Source organism: Dermacentor albipictus, chromosome 2, assembly GCF_038994185.2.
Source record: "Dermacentor albipictus isolate Rhodes 1998 colony chromosome 2, USDA_Dalb.pri_finalv2, whole genome shotgun sequence".
Lineage (NCBI taxonomy): Eukaryota > Metazoa > Arthropoda > Arachnida > Ixodida > Ixodidae > Dermacentor > Dermacentor albipictus.
Genome location: NC_091822.1, coordinates 205,215,165 through 205,237,792, shown reverse-complemented (window position 1 = coordinate 205,237,792; position 22,628 = coordinate 205,215,165). Strand labels below are relative to the sequence as shown.

The window sequence follows — 22,628 nt, the reverse complement described above, 5'->3', positions numbered from 1 at the left end:
GATTATGTGTTCTGAAACTGCTTTTAGAGGTTCTGCCTTTATATTGACACGTGTACTTATCTTTATCGGGCAACCACGTTTCGCCGCTTAACAACTGTAATCGCAGAGCGAGGGACGCGCCTGCATGTATCCGATGTTTCTGGAAAGTTATCGACGCTTCTATCCGCGTGTCTGTTGTCGCCGAACCTTGTGTTATCAGATTTCATCGCGTGACACGAATGGTGTAGAACTTTGTGGAAGACACGCGGGTCCCATCAGTTAATCTGGAACATTTGACGACTGATCTATAAAAGCCGACGCGCTTGACCCGCTGATCAGTTTTTCCGACGATTGCCGACCGTGTTCGCCGCTATCGTTGTGCTATAAGTGTAGCCTGTTTTTGTGGGCACAGGTTCGCCCAATAAAAGCTAGTTTTGTATTCCACCGTATTGCTTCTTTCTTCACCGTCACTACCACGTGACATCTGGTGGAGGTGCTTTTCGTTCATGTACCGGACGCCCCCGACAAGCCGTGATCCAAGCCCGGAGCACAAAGAGAACACCAACGTAGTCCCGGAGCATCGAGCAAGCCGCCGTCTTCAACAGCTGCCCCCGGAGCACGAACTTCTACCTGAGAAGACCAAGAAGATTGTGAACAAGGCAACCCCAATGGCAGCCCCAGCGTCCCCCATCGTGCTGCAGCAGCCCAGGGAACCTCCGACGTTCCGCGGATCAACATTCGAGGATCCGGAAACCTGGCTCGAAACGTATGAGAGGGTAGCTAAGTTTAACAGTTGGGACAGCGACGACAAGCTGCGGCATGTCTATTTCGCATTGGAAGACGCCGCCAGAACGTGGTTCGAGAATCGGGAAGCCACCATAACGACGTGGGACCTTTTCCGAAGCGGCTTCTTGCACACGTTTACAAGCGTTGTGCGAAAAGAGCGAGCCCAAGCTCTACTAGAAACCAGAGTGCAGCTGCCAAACGAGACGATCGCAATCTTCACGGAGGAGATGGCCCGTCTTTTCCGGCACGCCGACCCGGAAATGTCAGAGGAGAAAAAAGTTCGCTTCCTGATGCGCGGTGTCAAGCAAGACCTTTTCGCCGGACTTATTCGTAACCCACCGAAGACTGTGGCTGAGTTTTCTGCAGAGGCATCGACGATCGAGAAAACTCTGGAGATCCGCACCCGGCAATATAACCGCCAGGGGCACACGCCGCAGTATGCCATCCAAGGACTAGGTTCGGACGACCTTCAAGAGACCTTCAGGGTCATTGTGCGCGAAGATCTGCGCAAGGTCCTGCCGTCGTCGCAGCCTCAAGTGGCCTCGATCGCTGACATCGTCAAAGATGAGGTTCAGCGGTCGCTTGGAGTTCCGGAGGTGCAACCTCAATTACCGCAACCCCAGCCAGAAGCGATGACCTACGCCGCCGTCGCACGCCGTCAAGGACCCCCTCCGCGACCGCGCCAGGGCCCTGTCACGCCGCAGTTCCGTCGTCCGCCGCCGCCACCGCCAGCACGACCACCCGTCGCCCAGCGCACCTACGCGAGGAAGACGGACATTTGGCGCGCACCTGACCACCGCCCGCTCTGCTACCACTGCGGAGAAGCGGGTCATGTCTACCGACGATGTCCCTACCGGCAGATGGGACTGCGAGGGTTCGCCGTAAATGCGCCGCGTCCACAGCTTGGCGAGCGCCCACGTGACATCGCCGATTACCTCGCCGCTACTCAGTGGAGCCCTCGACGGCCGTGCCGTTCGCCGTCACCAGGCCGCTACCTGTCGCCGCAGCGCCGACCATACACTGGCCCAGCCCGGGGCCGGTTAGCGAGCCCATATCCGGAAAACTAAAAGCAGCAACCGATGGAGGTGCGGTTGCTGTTCGTCGAACTGACGAAGATCCTCCGCCGCCGACGAAGACGACGACGAAACGATCTCGACGACATAACAACGACACGCCGCCGTCCCGACGAAATCAGGAAGGCAAGACTAACCCGACGAACGACGACTTGACGACGCGACGTTCCAACTTCAGTTCAACACGACGCAGCCGTGATCCGACGCCGAGACCTAACTGTAATGCCAGACAAAGAACCACCGACCTCGACGTGCTACTCGACGGCCACGCAGTCACCGCCTTAGTAGACACAGGAGCCGATTACTCCGTCATGAGTGGATCCATCGCCGCCCAGTTGAGGAAAGTTAAGACTGCATGGGAAGGCCCTCAAATACGCACCGCTGGAGGACACCTGATTACGCCGACTGGGATCTGCACGGCAAGAATTACCGTTCATGACCGGACTTACCCTGCCACCTTCGTTGTCCTCCAACAGTGCTCACGAGACGTCATTCTCGGCATGGACTTCCTGAGTCAACATGACGCAGTCATCGACCTGAAGTCGAAGTCGATAACGCTGTCACAAGATCAAGCGATACCGCCGGAGAGCTGTCGTAGTCACCACGCCTTGAGTGTGCTCGAAGATCAAGTGAGCATCCCACCGCGCGCCAGCATTATTATTTCCGTCGGCACTCAAACACCCGCTGACATAGAAGGCGTCATCGAGGGCGACCAACATCTACTGCTCGACCGTGAAATTTCCGTCGCAAGAGGGATCGCTCGACTCCACGGAGGGCAGGTGGAAGTTATGCTCAGCAACTTCAGCCAAGAGTTAAAGCACATCAACAAGGGCACGACAATCGCATACATCGAGGAAATTGTGGAAACCAGCAATGCCTTTGTCCTCTCGGATTCAGCCGCATCTACCCCGATGAGCATTGTCCCCGAACCAGACTTCGACGTGAATCCAAGTCTTGCTATGAGTAAGCAGCAACAGATCAGAAGTCTTCTCCGACGATACAAAGACTGCTTTTCGACGTCATCGAGGATTCGACAAACACCAGTTGCAAAGCATCGCATAATAACCGAAGAGAGCGCTCGACCACTCCGCCAGAGCCCTTACCGAGTTTCGACGCGAGAACGTGAAGCTATTAGGCAACAAGTCGACGAAATGCTGCGCGACGACATCATCCAGCCGTCGAAAAGCCCGTGGGCCTCTCCTGTAGTCCTGGTAAAGAAAAAGGACGGAACCCTACGCTTCTGCGTCGACTATCGTCGACTGAACAAGATCACGAAGAAAGATGTGTACCCCCTTCCACGGATAGACGACGCATCGGATCGGCTCTGCAACGCTAAATACTTCTCATCGATGGACCTCAAGTCTGGCTACTGGCAAATAGAAGTCGACGAGAGAGATCGCGAAAAGACTGCCTTCATCACGCCAGACGGCCTCTACGAGTTCAAGGTCATGCCATTCCGACTGTGCTCGGCGCCTGCAACGTTTCAGCGCGTCATGGACACGGTGTTAGCCGGACTGAAGTGGCAGACGTGCCTTGTTTACCTGGATGACGTCGTTGTCTTCGCCGGAAATTTCGACGATCACCTTAGGCGGCTTGCGACAGTGTTAGAAGCCATCAAGTCATCAGGGCTCACTCTGAAGCCGGTAAAGTGCCGCTTCGCTTACGATGAGCTTTTGTTCCTAGGCCACGTGATCAGCAAATCAGGAGTACGCCCCGACCCACAGAAGACAGCTGCCATCGCAAAGTTCCCGCAGCCAACCGACAAGAAGGCAGTGCGCAGATTCCTTGGCATGTGTGCCTACTATAGGCGCTTTGTCAAGGACTTCTCACGCATCGCGGAGCCGCTAACACATCTAACCAAATGTGATGTCGCGTTCAAGTGGGAAACGCCGCTGGCCAAGGCATTTCAAGAACTAAAACGACGCATGCAATCGCCGCCGGTACTTGCACACTTCGACGAGGACGCCGATACCGAAATCCACACTGACGCCAGTAGCCTAGGCCTCGGTGCCGTCCTAGTCCAGAGGAAAGAAGGACTTGAAAGGGTGATATCGTATGCTAGCCGGTCGCTGTCAAAAGCGGAAAGCAACTATTCTACGACTGAAAAGGAATGCCTCGCCATCATTTGGGCTATAGCTGAATTCCGCCCTTACCTCTATGGCAGGCCATTCAAAGTCGTCAGTGACCATCATGCATTGTGTTGGCTAGCTAACTTAAAGGACCCTTCAGGACGGCTGGCGCGGTGGAGCCTCAGACTACAAGAATATGACGTCACGGTAATATACAAGTCCGGAAGAAAACACTCCCACGCCGACTGTTTATCGCGCGGCCCCATCGATCCCCCGCCGCAAGACGACGAGGACGACGACGCCTTCCTTGGGATAATAAGCGCGAAAGACTTCACTAAACAGCAACGAGCAGACCCGGAGCTAAAAGGTCTCGTCGAGTATTTGGAAGGGAACACCGACGTTGTCCCTAGGGCATTTAAGCGCGGGTTGTCGTCATTCACGCTACAAAACAACCTGCTCGTGAAGAACTTCTCACCAGTCCGCGCCAGCTACCTTCTTGTTGTACCGTCAGCGCTGCGTCCAGAAATACTGCACGCCCTACACGACGATCCAACCGCTGGGCACCTCGGATTCTCCCGGACGCTGTCGAGGATACAGGAAAGGTATTACTGGCCGCGTCTGACCGCCGACGTCGCCCGTTACGTCAAGACATGCCGAGACTGTCAACGACGCAAGACACCACCGACAAAGCCAGCAGGATTACTACAGCCGATCGAACATCCTAGCCGACCATTCCAGCAGATTGGGATGGATTTGTTGGGGTCGTTTCCGATATCAACATCCGGGAATAAGTGGATCGTCGTGGCGACGGACTATCTCGCCCGCTTTGCTGAAACTAAAGCTCTACCAAAAGGCAGCGCAGCCGAAGTGGCGAAATTTTTCGTCGAGAACATCCTGCTGCGACATGGTGCCCTAAAGTCCTCATCACCGACAGAGGAACGGCTTTTACAGCAGAGCTCACCCAAGCCATTCTACAGTACAGCCAGACAAGCCACAGGAGGACAACTGCCTACCATCCGCAGACGAATGGTCTCACGGAGCGCCTGAACAAGACCCTCGCCGACATGCTAGCAATGTACGTCGCCGTCGAACACAGGACCTGGGACGCGGTCCTGCCGTACGTAACCTTTGCGTACAACACGGCGGTGCAAGAAACAACACAGATCACGCCGTTCAAGCTGGTCTACGGCAGGAACCCGACGACGACGCTTGACGCCATGCTGCCGCACGTAACTGACGAAGAGAATGTTGACGTCGCTAGCTATCTCCAGCGCGCCGAAGAAGCCCGACAGCTCGCCCGCCTACGGATCAAGACCCAGCAGCGTACCGACAGCCGACACTACAACCTCCGACGACGCTTCGTCGAGTACCAGCCCGGCGACCGTGTTTGGGTATGGACCCCGATACGCCGGCGAGGACTCAGTGAGAAGCTGCTGCGACGCTATTTCGGACCCTACAAGGTCATCCGACGTATTGGCGCACTAGACTATGAGGTCGTGCCAGACGGCATTTCGCACTCACAGCGGCGCCGCGCACGATCTGAAGTGGTCCACGTGGTGCGCCTTAAACCATTTTACGGATGCTGATGAACTACCTTAATTTGTTGTTTTCTTTGATACGAGTGCTTTTCTTTGTTACTTTCGTTTGTTTGCAGCATCGGGTCGATGCTTTTTAAGAGGGGGGTAATGACACGTGTACTTATCTTTATCGGGCAACCACGTTTCGCCGCTTAACAACTGTAATCGCAGAGCGAGGGACACGCCTGCATGTATCCGACGTTTCTGGAAAGTTATCAACGCTTCTATCCGCGTGTCTGTTGTCGCCGAACCTTGTGTTATCAGATTTCATCGCGTGACACGAATGGTGTAGAACTTTGTGGAAGACACGCGGGTCCCATCAGTTAATCTGGAACATTCGACGACTGATCTATAAAAGCCGACGCGCTTGACCCGCTGATCAGTTTTTCCGACGATCGCCGACCGTGTTCACCGCTATCGTTGTGCTATAAGTGTAGCCTGTTTTTGTGGGCACAGGTTCGCCCAATAAAAGCTAGTTTTGTATTCCACCGTATTGCTTCTTTCTTCACCGTCACTACCACGTGACAATATTGTCAAAACCCACAGCACATTTGTTACATAAGTTCTGTATCAGCGAGGCTACTTCCGATTCATTCGAGGGACTTGGGAAAATAGATTCCGAGACGTGTGTTTTAATATACGATTTGTAAGACTGGACAGCAACATTTGAAATATCAGAAGCTCCTGAACTCAAAAAATGCTCATTGAACATATCGGCAAGTAAAGTACCTGAACAAGATCTGCCCTCTATTTGAAGCTGAGAGATAGCCTTCGTATTTTTCCTTTGCAAAAGATCGTTCACAGCGTTCCAAATTGCTTTCTGATCATTGAGTATCCTTGCAAACCTTTATTCGTAATAGCTAAATCGCGCCTTTTTAATGTCAGATCCTATCTTATTTCTGAACTGCTTAAATTCAACCAAGTAGTCTAAGCGCTTTGTTTTTATGAATTCGGTGAACAGCTTATCTCTTGCTTTCATCCTTTTCAAAAGTGAAGCGTCTATCCATGGTTTTCTCGCCCTCTTGTTTATCTTCTGCACCACAGTTGGAAAAGCTAAATTATAAAGGTCTGTTAGCTTTGTTATGAATATGTCGTAGGCATTCACAAGGTCAGTATTATTGAAGATACAGCTCCAATCAGTGTCAGCGACAACATTCTCAAAATGCTTAATTGTTTCTTGGTTAATTTGTCTACGCCGCGAAGGATTTGCTGGATTTCGTTCTTTTACGCACCACGGCAAAAATGCAAAAATCAGCAGGTGATCGCTGACTCCAGGTGTTAGAACCCCTGCACATATTTCATACGCGGACCCATGCCGAGTGCTGCGTGCCGTGACCCCATACGAAATCACCCCAGTCAATGCCTCATCTGCCACGCATTCCACTGACGTTGCACACATCGCACGCCTGAAGCCCTGCTACTCTCCTGTTAACACCGACAGCTAAACGCAGCGGGACGGCGCTTCTGCCGCCAGGGATAATGCTATACTGCGTGCTTCTTTTGCGACGATGCGCGCGGGCGCCCCGACGAAGAAGACGCACTGCTCCCGAGTCTCGAGCTGTCGGCTGAACTGGCCAGCGCTGCAGTTGTTTTTATAAATATACATTGTCAATAGTCTTCAGTTTTTAATCCCTCATGATGATATAACTAGCACGTCAGTTGACACCGAGTACAAGAAGAAGCGACAAGGACAAACGCTGCCCTTGTCACTTCTCCCTGTGCTCCGTGTGAACTCCCACGCTGGTTTGGCACGGTTGGAATTGCGTCCTCATGGAAGGTCAAATAGCCCGGTCTCAAACCTTTAATCTCTCTTTCGTGTAACAATATCGAGCATAATTTTTTATGGGTCATGTGCGGTTGTGTAGTGCGTTTCATTTAGACTGCGTTTTTTTTTATCTATTAAAGAATGCGGTTCAGTTTCACTAGCTTAACCAAGAAAAAGTCTGCGTTTTCTCATGCATTCAATATAATAGACATCACTTTTACGTTACAAAAAGAAGTGCGGACGAAGCCTAAAGTATAGATGCATGCAGTATTTCCGCCGTACGTAAAGCCAAAAAGAAAAAAAAGAAATGGGCATGGGCAGGACATGTAATGAGGAGGGAAGATAACCGATGGTCATTAAGGGTTACCAAGGGAAGGGAAGCGTAGCAGGGGACGGCAGAAAGTTAGGTTGGCGGATGAGATTAAGAAATTTGCAGGGACGGCATGGCCACAATTAGTACATGACCGGGGTTGTTGGAGAAATATGGGAGAGGCCTTTGCCCTGCAGTGGGCGTAACCAGGCTGATGATGATGATGATGATGATGATGATGATGACATAAAGCCAAATTTACTTATAAAATCGCGATTAGCTGCCAACGAAAAGTGCAGCAGATACGCAGGTTACTGCGATTGCGCTCTCACGCCTTGCCATTTGTCTTGCTCGCCCAACTATTCGAGCGGGCTAAACAAGACGTTTTCGGTGCCGCTGCTTTTTGTGAGGCAAGATGTCGTAAACATGAACGTGCGCCCTTCCATAGGACGAATGAGAACACTTTCAAATTGGCACCAGGATGAAAAAAATTCAATGCTGGGGCCACGGTGGAGGATGCGTTAGGACGCTGTGTTGCTAGGAACAGGGTATGCGCGCTACGTATGCGTTTCTAAAAAGCAGTGGCGCTAAAATTTACGCCGTTCTCCTCCGTTAGTGCGCTCCTGAGGAACGATCCGTGTCGAAGTCGAGCCGGGCAAAGGCAGAAACAAAAATGACAGAAAAGGGGGGCAGCGGGAACTGGGGGAGTGCCACCCTGAGGCCGTGAGCGAAGAGGACCCGCTGTGATGGCAGACGGCGTACAAAAAGCGTGGCATTTTCTTTTCTCAGTTGACTCTACTGTCTTTTACTCTCGTATCTTTCACGTCCACACCGCTTCGATTCCATGCTGAGGTTGCCGCGTCGCTTCTAAAAACACTCCCACGCCGACTGTTTATCGCGCGGCCCCATCGATCCCCCGCCGCAAGACGACGAGGACGACGACGCCTTCCTTGGGATAATAAGCGCGAAAGACTTCACTAAACAGCAACGAGCAGACCCGGAGCTAAAAGGTCTCGTCGAGTATTTGGAAGGGAACACCGATGTTGTCCCTAGGGCATTTAAGCGCGGGTTGTCGTCATTCACGCTACAAAACAACCTGCTCGTGAAGAACTTCTCACCAGTCCGCGCCAGCTACCTTCTTGTTGTACCGTCAGCGCTGCGTCCAGAAATACTGCACGCCCTACACGACGATCCAACCGCTGGGCACCTCGGATTCTCCCGGACGCTGTCGAGGATACAGGAAAGGTATTACTGGCCGCGTCTGACCGCCGACGTCGCCCGTTACGTCAAGACATGCCGAGACTGTCAACGACGCAAGACACCACCGACAAAGCCAGCAGGATTACTACAGCCGATCGAACATCCTAGCCGACCATTCCAGCAGATTGGGATGGATTTGTTGGGGTCGTTTCCGATATCAACATCCGGGAATAAGTGGATCGTCGTGGCGACGGACTATCTCACCCGCTTTGCTGAAACTAAAGCTCTACCAAAAGGCAGCGCAGCCGAAGTGGCGAAATTTTTCGTCGAGAACATCCTGCTGCGACATGGTGCCCTAAAGTCCTCATCACCGACAGAGGAACGGCTTTTACAGCAGAGCTCACCCAAGCCATTCTACAGTACAGCCAGACAAGCCACAGGAGGACAACTGCCTACCATCCGCAGACGAATGGTCTCACGGAGCGCCTGAACAAGACCCTCGCCGACATGCTAGCAATGTACGTCGCCGTCGAACACAGGGCCTGGGACGCGGTCCTGCCGTACGTAACCTTTGCGTACAACACGGCGGTGCAAGAAACAACACAGATCACGCCGTTCAAGCTGGTCTACGGCAGGAACCCGACGACGACGCTTGACGCCATGCTGCCGCACGTAACTGACGAAGAGAATGTTGACGTCGCTAGCTATCTCCAGCGCGCCGAAGAAGCCCGACAGCTCGCCCGCCTACGGATCAAGACCCAGCAGCGTACCGACAGCCGACACTACAACCTCCGACGACGCTTCGTCGAGTACCAGCCCGGCGACCGTGTTTGGGTATGGACCCCGATACGCCGGCGAGGACTCAGTGAGAAGCTGCTGCGACGCTATTTCGGACCCTACAAGGTCATCCGACGTATTGGCGCACTAGACTATGAGGTCGTGCCAGACGGCATTTCGCACTCACAGCGGCGCCGCGCACGATCTGAAGTGGTCCACGTGGTGCGCCTTAAACCATTTTACGGATGCTGATGAACTACCTTAGTTTGTTGTTTTCTTTGATACGAGTGCTTTTCTTTGTTACTTTCGTTTGTTTGCAGCATCGGGTCGATGCTTTTTAAGAGGGGGGTAATGACACGTGTACTTATCTTTATCGGGCAACCACGTTTCGCCGCTTAACAACTGTAATCGCAGAGCGAGGGACACGCCTGCATGTATCCGACGTTTCTGGAAAGTTATCGACGCTTCTATCCGCGTGTCTGTTGTCGCCGAACCTTGTGTTATCAGATTTCATCGCGTGACACGAATGGTGTAGAACTTTGTGGAAGACACGCGGGTCCCATCAGTTAATCTGGAACATTCGACGACTGATCTATAAAAGCCGACGCGCTTGACCCGCTGATCAGTTTTTCCGACGATCGCCGACCGTGTTCACCGCTATCGTTGTGCTATAAGTGTAGCCTGTTTTTGTGGGCACAGGTTCGCCCAATAAAAGCTAGTTTTGTATTCCACCGTATTGCTTCTTTCTTCACCGTCACTACCACGTGACAATATTGTCAAAACCCACAGCACATTTGTTACTTAAGTTCTGTATCAGCGAGGCTACTTTCGATTCATTCGAGGGACTTGGGAAAATAGATTCCGAGACGTGTGTTTTAATATACGATTTGTAAGACTGGACAGCAACATTTGAAATATCAGAAGCTCCTGAACTCAAGAAATGCTCATTGAACATATCGGCAAGTAAAGTACCTGAACAAGATCTGCCCTCTATTTGAAGCTGAGAGATAGCCTTCGTATTTTTCCTTTGCAAAAGATCGTTCACAGCGTTCCAAATTGCTTTCTGATCATTGAGTATCCTTGCAAACCTTTATTCGTAATAGCTAAATCGCGCCTTTTTAATGTCAGATCCTATCTTATTTCTGAACTGCTTAAATTCAACCAAGTAGTCTAAGCGCTTTGTTTTTATGAATTCGGTGAACAGCTTATCTCTTGCTTTCATCCTTTTCAAAAGTGAAGCGTCTATCCATGGTTTTCTCGCCCTCTTGTTTATCTTCTGCACCACAGTTGGAAAAGCTAAATTATAAAGGTCTGTTAGCTTTGTTATGAATATGTCGTAGGCATTCACAGGGTCAGTATTATTGAAGATACAGCTCCAATCAGTGTCAGCGACAACATTCTCAAAATGCTTAATTGTTTCTTGGTTAATTTGTCTACGCCGCGAAGGATTTGCTGGATTTCGTTCTTTTACGCACCACGGCAAAAATGCAAAAATCAGCAGGTGATCGCTGACTCCAGGTGTTAGAACCCCTGCACATATTTCATACGCGGACCCATGCCGAGTGCTGCGTGCCGTGACCCCATACGAAATCACCCCAGTCAATGCCTCATCTGCCACGCATTCCACTGACGTTGCACACATCGCACGCCTGAAGCCCTGCTACTCTCCTGTTAACACCGACAGCTAAACGCAGCGGGACGGCGCTTCTGCCGCCAGGGATAATGCTATACTGCGTGCTTCTTTTGCGACGATGCGCGCGGGCGCCCCGACGAAGAAGACGCACTGCTCCCGAGTCTCGAGCTGTCGGCTGAACTGGCCAGCGCTGCAGTTGTTTTTATAAATATACATTGTCAATAGTCTTCAGTTTTTAATCCCTCATGATGATATAACTAGCACGTCAGTTGACACCGAGTACAAGAAGAAGCGACAAGGACAAACGCTGCCCTTGTCACTTCTCCCTGTGCTCCGTGTGAACTCCCACGCTGGTTTGGCACGGTTGGAATTGCGTCCTCATGGAAGGTCAAATAGCCCGGTCTCAAACCTTTAATCTCTCTTTCGTGTAACAATATCGAGCATAATTTTTTATGGGTCATGTGCGGTTGTGTAGTGCGTTTCATTTAGACTGCGTTTTTTTTTTATCTATTAAAGAATGCGGTTCAGTTTCACTAGCTTAACCAAGAAAAAGTCTGCGTTTTCTCATGCATTCAATATAATAGACATCACTTTTACGTTACAAAAAGAAGTGCGGACGAAGCCTAAAGTATAGATGCATGCAGTATTTCCGCCGTACATAAAGCCAAAAAGAAAAAAAAGAAATGGGCATGGGCAGGACATGTAATGAGGAGGGAAGATAACCGATGGTCATTAAGGGTTACGGACTGGATTCCAAGGGAAGGGAAGCGTAGCAGGGGACGGCAGAAAGTTAAGTTGGCGGATGAGATTAAGAAATTTGCAGGGACGGCATGGCCACAATTAGTACATGACCGGGGTTGTTGGAGAAATATGGGAGAGGCCTTTGCCCTGCAGTGGGCGTAACCAGGCTGATGATGATGATGATGATGATGATGATGATGATGATGACATAAAGCCAAATTTACTTATAAAATCGCGATTAGCTGCCAACGAAAAGTGCAGCAGATACGCAGGTTACTGCGATTGCGCTCTCACGCCTTGCCATTTGTCTTGCTCGCCCAACTATTCGAGCGGGCTAAACAAGACGTTTTCGGTGCCGCTGCTTTTTGTGAGGCAAGATGTCGTAAACATGAACGTGCGCCCTTCCATAGGACGAATGAGAACACTTTCAAATTGGCACCAGGATGAAAAAAATTCAATGCTGGGGCCACGGTGGAGGATGCATTAGGACGCTGTGTTGCTAGGAACAGGGTATGCGCGCTACGTATGCGTTTCTAAAAAGCAGTGGCGCTAAAATTTACGCCGTTCTCCTCCGTTAGTGCGCTCCTGAGGAACGATCCGTGTCGAAGTCGAGCCGGGCAAAGGCAGAAACAAAAATGACAGAAAAGGGAGGCAGCGGGAACTGGGGGAGTGCCACCCTGAGGCCGTGAGCGAAGAGGACCCGCTGTGATGGCAGACGGCGTACAAAAAGCGTGGCATTTTCTTTTCTCAGTTGACTCTACTGTCTTTTACTCTCGTATCTTTCACGTCCACACCGCTTCGATTCCATGCTGAGGTTGCCGCGTCGCTTCTAACCACCGCGTACTAGCGCTTTTTTGTGTGTGTTTTTGCTCCAACCTTCTCTGCCGTCGGCGTGCTTCCGCCTCTCGATCTTCGGGGTTTGATCTTGTCAAGCAAGCAGGCGAACGCCCAAGAAAGTGCGCCAACGGTCCTGCGCAGTCAGCAGCGTTTGAACGCGTCACTTCATCCGATTCCCCCAAACCTCTTCTTATTCCCCCTCCTCGACAACAGCTTCCATCCCGTTCCTCCGCGTGCTTTCCACCCCGGGTCTCTTGCACTTCCTCCTCTAAGCGACGGTCTCCCCCTTGCAGACGAAGATGTACAGCTGTGTCGCGCACCGAGCAGCACGCACTGACATCTGCAGCGAGACGCCGGGTGCGGAGATGCGATCTTTCGCAGCACCGCCAGCTTCGCTACATCGCTCGAGTTACAGTGCCGTCGATTAGCCCACACATTCAGGCGCTGCTGACAATGACGAAATTTCGAAGCTCTCTCGTTTATGCGACGTGGTCATAAGAGGCGCACGACAACGACTCTGAATCGCAGTTGCTTCGGGAAGATACGGAGGTCTGACCTATCATGCTGATGGACCTCTTCGAGACACGAGTACAATTACGCAAAAGTTTCAAGTTAAACATGCTGCGCACACTGGTTCTTGTCATTTCGAACAATGCCCCTCACTTTTGAATGAAGCCTCTTGTACGGCTAATCACGCAAGAAAAAAAACAAAAGGCGGAACAAAATCCACTGACGATTACGATACTCCCAACAGCGAAATTTGAGCGCAGCTCTGTACATGTTTTCATTTCGCGATATATTGACTGGCGCGGACAATCTGTCTCGTGCGGCTTGTTGCAAACAGAGCGAAGTGTGGCGCGACTGCCTCGTTAATCGGGAGATCGCGAGACGCAGCACGTGGGCGACGCGTGGGCGCGTTTCACAGCAGCCGCCGCAGACAGACCTCCGCTCATGCAGCGCTTTGTTTGGTATGTATGACGCGCGCTACTGCCACACCATTTCGTTGCCATCGTCGCCACCGAGCCAATCTTGGGCGGCGCTAAGCTGTTCATCTCACGCGTTCACCACACCCTTCGGCGCTTTCCTCCTCGGGCTCCCTTCGCCGTCGCCGTCTTTCATCCCCCGCTGCGCTCCGCGTTCGCTCATTCATCCTTCGCTGTGATCGTTCGCTCGGTTACACCAAGGACGCTGACGCTCGCCGCAGGAACGGGTGCCTAATCCCCGTATTCAGAAATGCATCGTAACTTGAAGCCCATGCTTGACTTGACCTAAATGACACCTGTCGTGAACGCACCAAAGGAAACGCAATAAGCGTCTTGGGGGCGTTTGCACCAGGCGTCATTTATATCAAGTCAAGCATGAGCTTCAAGTTACGATGCATTTCTGAATACGAGGGTAAGAGCTGCGCTCTAAAACGCAACGAAGGTGTGCACTAAAATCTCCGAAGCAACAACCACCATCGGCCGATGACAGAAGGTGACAGAACAAAGCACCGAGGGAGAATGTGCACGACGACGCCTTGCTAGTTGAGGCACAAGCTTGCTGCCGGAGGACAAAACACACAGGAGCAAATATTCGCAACAAAATGTAGCCTGTCACAGAAAAAAAATTACCTAGAGACCACTCGGAAAGTGGCACGAGTGTGACCAAAGTGAGTCCGAGTGAGCCCTAAGCAATAAAGTATGTTTTGTGAGCGAGTCTGTGAATACCGTTTATTTTTCCGACCAATGAAACTCACAACCGCGCTATAGTTGGTAGCGACTCAATATGAATGCGGTAGCGCAAGACGAGACAAGGAAAAAGAAAGAAACGCGTTAACTCGCAATTAAATTTTACTCCGTTTAATTGATTCATAAAAATTATGGATTTCTAAATTTATTCACATAGAACATATGTAAAATCTGCCCGACTCTTGGCCTATCCGCGTGAATGGGTATGTCTCGCAATGGACCCGCCGTGGTTGCTTAGTGGCTATGGTGTTGGGCTGCTAAGCACGAGGTCGCGGTATCGAATGCCGAAAACGGCGGATACATTTCGATGGGGGCGAAATGTGAAAACACCCGCGTACTGATTTAGGTGCCCGTTAAAAACACCTCAGGTGGTCCAAACTTCGGGAGTCCCCCACTACGGCGTGCCTCATAATGAGATCGTGGTTTAGCAGGTAAAAAAGCACATAATTTAATGTTTTTAAGCCCGAAACGGCACGCATCTACACTTCAACGCAGATGCAAGCTTGCAATGCGCATGAAGAACGGAAATACGCAAAAACGGAGAAATAGGATGCGATCGATAGCCACCCTTGCATTCAGCACTCAGTATATTAATGAGTTTTATTTCTTTGTGCAGGATGTACAAATATATGTTTATGCAGATGGTACAGCGTTCGTTGCGTGTGCCAGTGACACCTGAATGTTTACAATAATTTGGAAAGGTGCACGTACATGCTTGAAGTATGGCTTCAGACTTTGCGCATGTCATTAAATGTCAGTAAAAGTGTAATCCTTTTGTTTCCTCTAACAGATTCGGTTTTCATTACACTACTCTACAATCGAGAATGCTTTCCCCAGGTTAAATCCAATAAATACCTGGGCACCACATATGATGGGAAGCTCAACTAGAGTCCTTACTCTGTTTATGCGGACAACTATAGGCTGGCGATATTTTAGCGCCTGGGGAAAATTGTGGTGATGTGGCCTTGCTGTTATACCTGCGCAACTCAGGTGTCTTACAGAGATTCTTTGACCTTTGTTTATTTATTCTTAGTTATCTTTTTCAATATTCTGTCTTGTCCACCTCTTGTATTATTTTCCTCCTCATGCCATCTCAAGAAGCAAGCCCTGAATATTGCAGGGCTCGCATCTTCAGTTACTACGATTATTAAACGTTTTCCGCAGCTCGGTACCGCGTATATAAAACACTTTCAGCACAAAAATTCACGAGCTCATAGTTCGCATTGTGACGACGTGGATCATCTACATCTTCTGCGAGAATATCCGGTATGTGACAAAATGTTTAACGCGTGATTTAATGGCATTGTACCGCAGGCCCATCAGCCTCACGAAGATCTTAAAAGCAAGCTTTAGCTCGGGCCCAACGCAGGCGCGGCCTATTCAAATACCAGTAAAACGCAAAAACGCTTTTGTGAGATAAACCTTGGACTAATTTTTATCAAATTTGTTGCATTTGAGAGAGAAAGTTAACTTATAGTGACTGTTGCAAGCGGGATTTCGATTTAGAACCTGAATTTTGATGAAAGACTTCGAACATTCGGAAGTCCAAAAAAAAAGGCAGCACGAAGTTTGCAAATTAATAGCTCTCCGTCAAGAAGAGATATCGCGGTTCTTTAAACGGCATCCATTAGATCATTCAAAGCGGTCAAATTCTATATGTCAATTTATACATTAAGCGAATTCGTTAAGTTTTGCACAAGGGTTCTGCAAAAGCTGTATTTAAACATTACTAAATTTTTTGAGAATCATGTGCGACATATCAGTTTTGTCTAATTTAGATGTACTATGAGATGCAATTGACAGAATTGTGATATAATTTTTCATTGCCCAGTTACGGAGTTGTAAACCTCATAGCATTTATTTGAGATAATTTGCGGTTTTTGTCAATTTTTATTAAAAATTGACGACCTAATTCAAAAATTTGGAACCATGAGTCACTAGATTTTAAGTTTTTCTTTTACATGCAACAAACCTCGTCAGATTTGGTGCCGTGGTTGCCGAGAAAAACGAATTCTCCTTTTACATGTATTTAGATAGGAGCACCTGAGCTAAAGCTTCCTCTTAAGTCATATGGCCAAAATATTTATTGCATAGGCGAGAGTTCATAGCGCTCCAGAGATTCCTGGAAGCAAGCGGCATGTTAGAAAATTATTGAGTGGTGTATTTTCAAGTTTCAAATTTTCAAGTTTCAAGTTTATTCATCAACGATGTCAGATTTACAAGAATTGTATGCAAAATGAGCACTACACAGGGAGCCCCAAAGTTAAAAACTGTCAGGTGGACTCCCATACATGAAAAAATAAAAAAAAGACAATACAGATCAAGCATTAGTTACGGTGTTATTACAGACTAAATAAGAGACAGCGCGAAAAAAGAAGAATTCAAAACTGTTTAGTAAGGCACGAAATTGCGAAGAAGACTTCTGTAGTGAACAAGCAATGCAAATGTACAATACAATAAAAATATGAGCAATATAACATGTAGTATAATAGCTAAGTCAATTATGATTACATTCACAAAAGTCAGTGGTTAGGATGAAGAGAGTTGCTGCATAAAGTATTTCTTAACCTGATTCTTGAATATATGCTCTGTGGGGGATGATTTAATGGTATGTGGAATAGAATTCCATAGTTTTATTCCGGCAAATGTGGTAGTGAACTTACCATAGTTCGTGCGCACTTTAGGCAAAAGACGATTATCGAGTTCAATTATCAATTGAAAAGATACCTAACCCTTTTGTTTGCCATTTAAGCCACTGGTCACACACGTGCGTTGTGGTTGACGAGTTCCCTTTCTCCTGCGGTTGTGTTTATGTCGATAAGACCGGACGCTGCATTAATATCCGTTTAAAAAGAACATTTTAGGAATAGAGCATCCGGCGAGTATTCCGACGTAGCGAAACAACGCAGGGCGTACGAAAAAGAGACAAAGAAGGTGTGCCCACCGCTTCTAGAAAAATATAAAATTTTATGCCGTCATAGGGATCATCATACACAGGAAGTGTCCGAGGCATATGCTCTCAAGAAGAAAACGTGTGTATGTGTTAACGATCCTTGCGTTGCACTTGCTGATTGTGATATGCAATTTCTGGACGCAAGACTGTGACGGCAGCGCTTTTGGATGGCCTATTGTCATGATGACGTCATTATAATCAATATATATATATATATATATATATATATATATATATATATATATATATATATATATATATATATATATATATATATATATATATATATATATATATATATATATGGGGTTTTACGTGCCAGAACCACTTTCTGATTATGAGGCACGCCGCAGTGGACGGCTCCGGAAATTTCGACCACCTGGGGTTCTTTAACGTGCACCTAAATCTAAGTACACGGGTGTTTTCGCATTTCGCCCCCATCGAAATGCAGCCGCCACGGCCGGGATTTGTTCCCGGAACCTTGTGCTCAGCAGCCTAACACCATAGCCACTGAGCAACCACGGCGGGTATATATATATATATATATATATATATATATATATATATATATATATATATATATATATATATATATATATATATATATATATATATATATATAAATGTGCGTGCGTGCGTGCGTGTCATCTTTCACCAAATAAAGGTAGTCTGCGCAGCGTCCTCTGCACATCTATTTCAATTGCCCGTGTATTCATAGCGCACTAACAACCTCATTACAAGATGCGCTTAAGAAAGCGTTGGGTACTATATCACACCAGCTCATACTGGAAGAGCTGCAAGAATTAGGCTGTGCCGCGAAAACCAAGATGCGCTCTTTTATGCAAGAGCGCTCGGCCACCGCCGGTGTCGACTCGATCCGATAGGCACCCCGCAGGGTGCCATCTTGCCATCACTGCTATTTAACATTGGAAGGCGCAGGCTCTCTCTGTTCCTGGAGACAATACCAGGGGGCGTGTTCCATAAGAGTCCACCTAGTGAACTGTCCATTTCGGCCGCTGCTCATTGGCTAGGGCGGCTCGTCTCCTCCTCTCTCGTGCAGCTGCATCCAATCTGCAGCAGCCGAAATGGACAGTCAACTAGGTAGACTTTTACAGAATACCCCCCAAATCTAGGTCAAGCACTGTACGCTGACGATATTACTTTATGGGTTTCGACAGGCTCAAGTGAGCATAAGTAAAACACCTTACAGGAGGCAAACAAAGTCGAAGCCGTCAAAGACACGGCGAACATGTGCTGCGCGCAGGAGAATTCGGAATTTATTTGCAACAAAGCAAAATAGACGCGCACAGAACCAGAGATCCGGCTAACGCTCCAAGACCAACCAATCATCATCATCAGCCTGGTTACGCCCACTGCAGGGCAAAGGCCTCTCCCATACTTCTCCAACAACCCCGGTCATGTACTAATTGTGGCCATGCCGTCCCTGCAAACTTCTTAATCTCATCCGCCCACCTAACTTTCTGCCGCCCCCTGCTACGCTTCCCTTCCCTTGGAATCCAGTCCGTAACCCTTAATGACCATCGGTTATCCTCCCTCCTCATTACATGTCCTGCCCATGCCCATTTCTTTTTCTTGATTTCAACTAAGATGTCATTAACTCGCGTTTGTTCCCTCACCCAATCTGCTCTTTTCTTATCCCTTAACGTTACACCTATCATTCTTCTTTCCATAGCTCGTTGCGTCGTCCTCAATTTGAGTAGAACCCTTTTCGTAAGCCTCCAGGTTTCTGCCCCGTAGGTGAGTACTGGTAAGACGCAGCTATTATACACTTTCCTCTTGAGGGATAATGGCAACCTGCTGTTCATGATCTGAGAATGCCTGCCAAACGCACCCCAGCCCATTCTTATTCTTCTGATTATTTCTGTCTCATGATCCGGATCTGCCGTCACTACCTGCCCTAAGTAGATGTATTCCCTTACTACTTCCAGTGCCTCGCTGCCTATTGTAAATTGCTGTTCTCTTTCGAGACTGTTAAACATTACTTTAGTTTTCTGTAGATTAATTTTTAAACCCACTCTTCTGCTTTGCCTTTCTAGGTCAGTGAGCATGCATTGCAATTGGTCCCCTGAGTTACTAAGCAAGGCAATATCATCAGCGAATCGCAAGTTACTAAGGTATTCTCCGTTAACTTTTACCCCCAATTCTTCCCAATCCAGGTCTCTGAATACTTACTTCCTGTACCTCCTGTAAACACGCTGTGAATAGCATTGGAGAGATCGTATCTCCCTGTCTGACGCCTTTCTTTATTGGGAATTTGTTGCTTTCTTTATGGAGGACTACGGTGGCTGTGGAGCCGCTATAGATATCTTTCAGTATTCTTACATACGGCTCGTCTACACCCTGATTCCGTAATGCCTCCATGACTGCTGAGGTTTCGACAGAATCAAACGCTTTCTCGTAATCAATGAAAGCTATATATAAGGTTTCGTTATATTCCGCACATTTCTCTATCACCTGATTGATAGTGTGAATATGATCTATTGTTGAGTAGCCTTTACGGAATCCTGCCTGGTCCTTTGCTTGACAGAAGTCTAAGGTGTTCCTGATTCTATTTGCGATTACCTTAGTAAATAGTTTGTAGGCAACGGACAGTAAGCTGATCGGTCTACAATTTTTCAAGTCTTTGGCGTCCCCTTTCTTATGGATTAGGATTATGTTAGCGTTCTTCCAAGATTCCGGTACGCTCGAGGTCATGAGGCATTGCGTATACAGGGTGGCCAGTTTCTCTAGAACAATCTGCCCACCATCCTTCAACAAATCTGCTGTTACCTGATCCTCCCCAGCTGCCTTCCCCCTTTGCATATCTCCTAAGGCTTTCTTTACTTCTTCGGGCGTTACCGTTTGGATTTCGAATTCCTCTAGACTATTTTCGCTTCCATTATCGTCGTTGGTGCCACTGGTACTGTATAAATCTCTGTAGAAGTCCTCAGCCACTTGAACTATCTCATCCATATTAGTTATGATATTGCCGGCTTTGTCTCTTAACGCATACATCTGATTCTTGCCAATTCCTAATTTCTTCTTCACTGTTTTTAGGCTTCCTCCATTCCTATACTATACTAATGGGCGACTTTAATGCCAAGGTAGGCAAGAAGCAGGCTGGAGACAAAGCAGTGGGCGAATATGGCATAGGCACTAGGAATAGCAGGGGAGAGTTATTAGTAGAGTTTGCGGAACAGAATAATATGAGGATAATGAATACCTTCTTCCGCAAGCGGGATAGCCGAAAGTGGACGTGGAAGAGCCCGAACGGCGAGACTAGAAATGAAATAGACTTCATACTCTGCGCTAACCCTGGCATCATACAAGATGTGGACGTGCTCGGCAAGGTGCGCTGCAGTGACCACAGGATGGTAAGAACTCCAATAAGCCGAGACCTGAGAAGGGAACGGAAGAAACTGGTACATAAGAAGCCGATCAATGAGTTAGCGGTAAGAGGGAAAATAGAGGAATTCGAGATCAAGCTACAGAACAGGTACTCGGCTTTAACTCAGGAAGAGGATCTTAGTGTTGAAGCAATGAACGACAATCTTGTGGGCATCATTAAGGAGTGTGCAATGGAAGTCGGTGGCAACTCCGTTAGGCAGGATACCAGTAAACTATACCAGTGACGAGCTACGACCACTTCATCATCAACTTTCCCGTTTCATTTTGCATTTTATTCTACATTTGCAACTATATAACTGTTTGTCAAACGTCCAGAATATCGGACCCAGCCTCACGTTCACTCACTCCTCCAGGAGGAAAGAGGATCCCACGTCTTCGGACCCCGAGTCGCAACAGGCCCCAAAGAAAGAGCGTCGAAGCCACTGCGCATGCGCGAGACGCAAACTGCGTTTCGGCTTTGCGTAGGGCATGCTATTTCACTGATTTAGCGGGAACCCCAAAACCTGTCCCAAAAGCTTTGCGTCAACAAACATGGCGGCACCCATCGAAGCGACGGCTCTCGCATAGCACCAAACTGGGCTCCATTCGTGGCATGATGAAATCGCTCATGAACTGCGCATCTTGCGCGCAATTAGCGGAGGTTAAAACAAGGCGAGGCACCGCCTCTGAATACGTGCGCCATGTTTTCCTACTCACCTTTTTGCCGTCCAACTCGTGGGGACCGCTGGCTAGGACCTTGTCTACACTGGCCGGGTCCGAGAAGGTGACGAACCCGAAGCCCCTGCAAGTCAAGCAAGCATTCGTGAGAAATCACCGCACGCTGGGGCAAAAGCAAGGCGCGCTTTATTTGTAAACTTCATTCAGACAACCTTGCAAAAGAAGAGCGCAGACTAAGATCAAAAGGTCAGGCATGCATTCAAGGCCTCACCTGTGCTCGTGTGACCCTAGTGTCGAATTTGCGTGTGCGCCCTCTTGTGCAACTATCCGTGGATTGCGTGCACGTACACATCAGCGCTTCGCATAAAAGCCGGCATGAATTTCGGCTGCGGCCGATCACATTTGACAGAAAACAACGCATCGTGCTGCAAAAACAATCAACAGCAATAAAAGCAGGAAATAAATTGACAGCACATTTTTTTTCTTCTGTTTAGAGCCATGCACAACTTATTGTAGACTTGCGCCTTTCTTAACGCATTTTCATATGGCTAACAACTTCCCGTTCCTTTTCCAAGCCAATCTTTATCCAAGAAGAAATGAAGAGATGGACGAGCATTGGAGTTGGTTTCCTTGTTGGCAGTGTCCGGTGGAGGCCCTACGTGTATACCTTCGTTGTATATCCTCCCAGTTCGGGATCTTTTGCGCTGCGGCGCACGTCTTGCTGCAACTCGATCGGGAGGCACCCATGTTGGGTACGGCCGGTCATTACCGCAGAAGGCAGTGCGCGAGCGAGTCGGTGGGGAAGGCGCCTGGGCGTCTGCGCCAAATGAACCTGCGTCCAATTAATCAACCACATATCGCTAGCCTTCTGGCCACCCGCCGCCTTCTTTTTTTCTCTCGAACGCGGTCAAAGAGCGACGAAGCAGCAAACGGAAAAATAGAAACCATCCGTGCAGGAAGAAAGGAGACAACGGGGAGCGACCCCATACGGCGGGGGACGTTATCGATAATGATTCGTCAAAGTTCATTAGGCCCGCCTCGACTCCGGCCGGTCTTCCTTCGATCCGGGTGTTCGTGGCGCCGCTTGTACGTGCGCGCAGGAGAAGTGGAGCGAGGGAGGCTTCTCTGCGCAC

At 48.9% G+C, this 22,628-nt stretch overlaps 2 protein-coding genes across 7 annotated transcripts in view; one reads left to right on the top strand and one right to left on the bottom strand.

Moving 5' to 3' along the window:
* The window catches only part of LOC135903397 (RNA-binding protein Musashi homolog Rbp6-like), a 1,054,134-nt gene that overhangs the window by 726,540 nt on the left and 304,966 nt on the right, over nucleotides 1–22,628 (bottom strand). For all 5 annotated transcript variants that reach the window (XM_070534623.1, XM_065433710.1, XM_070534624.1 and 2 more), the window contains exon 4: nucleotides 21,535–21,619. In XM_070534623.1, coding sequence (XP_070390724.1) covers nucleotides 21,535–21,619 — 85 coding nt within the window. The remainder of the gene's footprint in view (nucleotides 1–21,534; nucleotides 21,620–22,628) is intronic.
* The window catches only part of LOC135903398 (uncharacterized), a 267,763-nt gene that overhangs the window by 20,657 nt on the left and 224,478 nt on the right, over nucleotides 1–22,628 (top strand). The window lies entirely within an intron of this gene.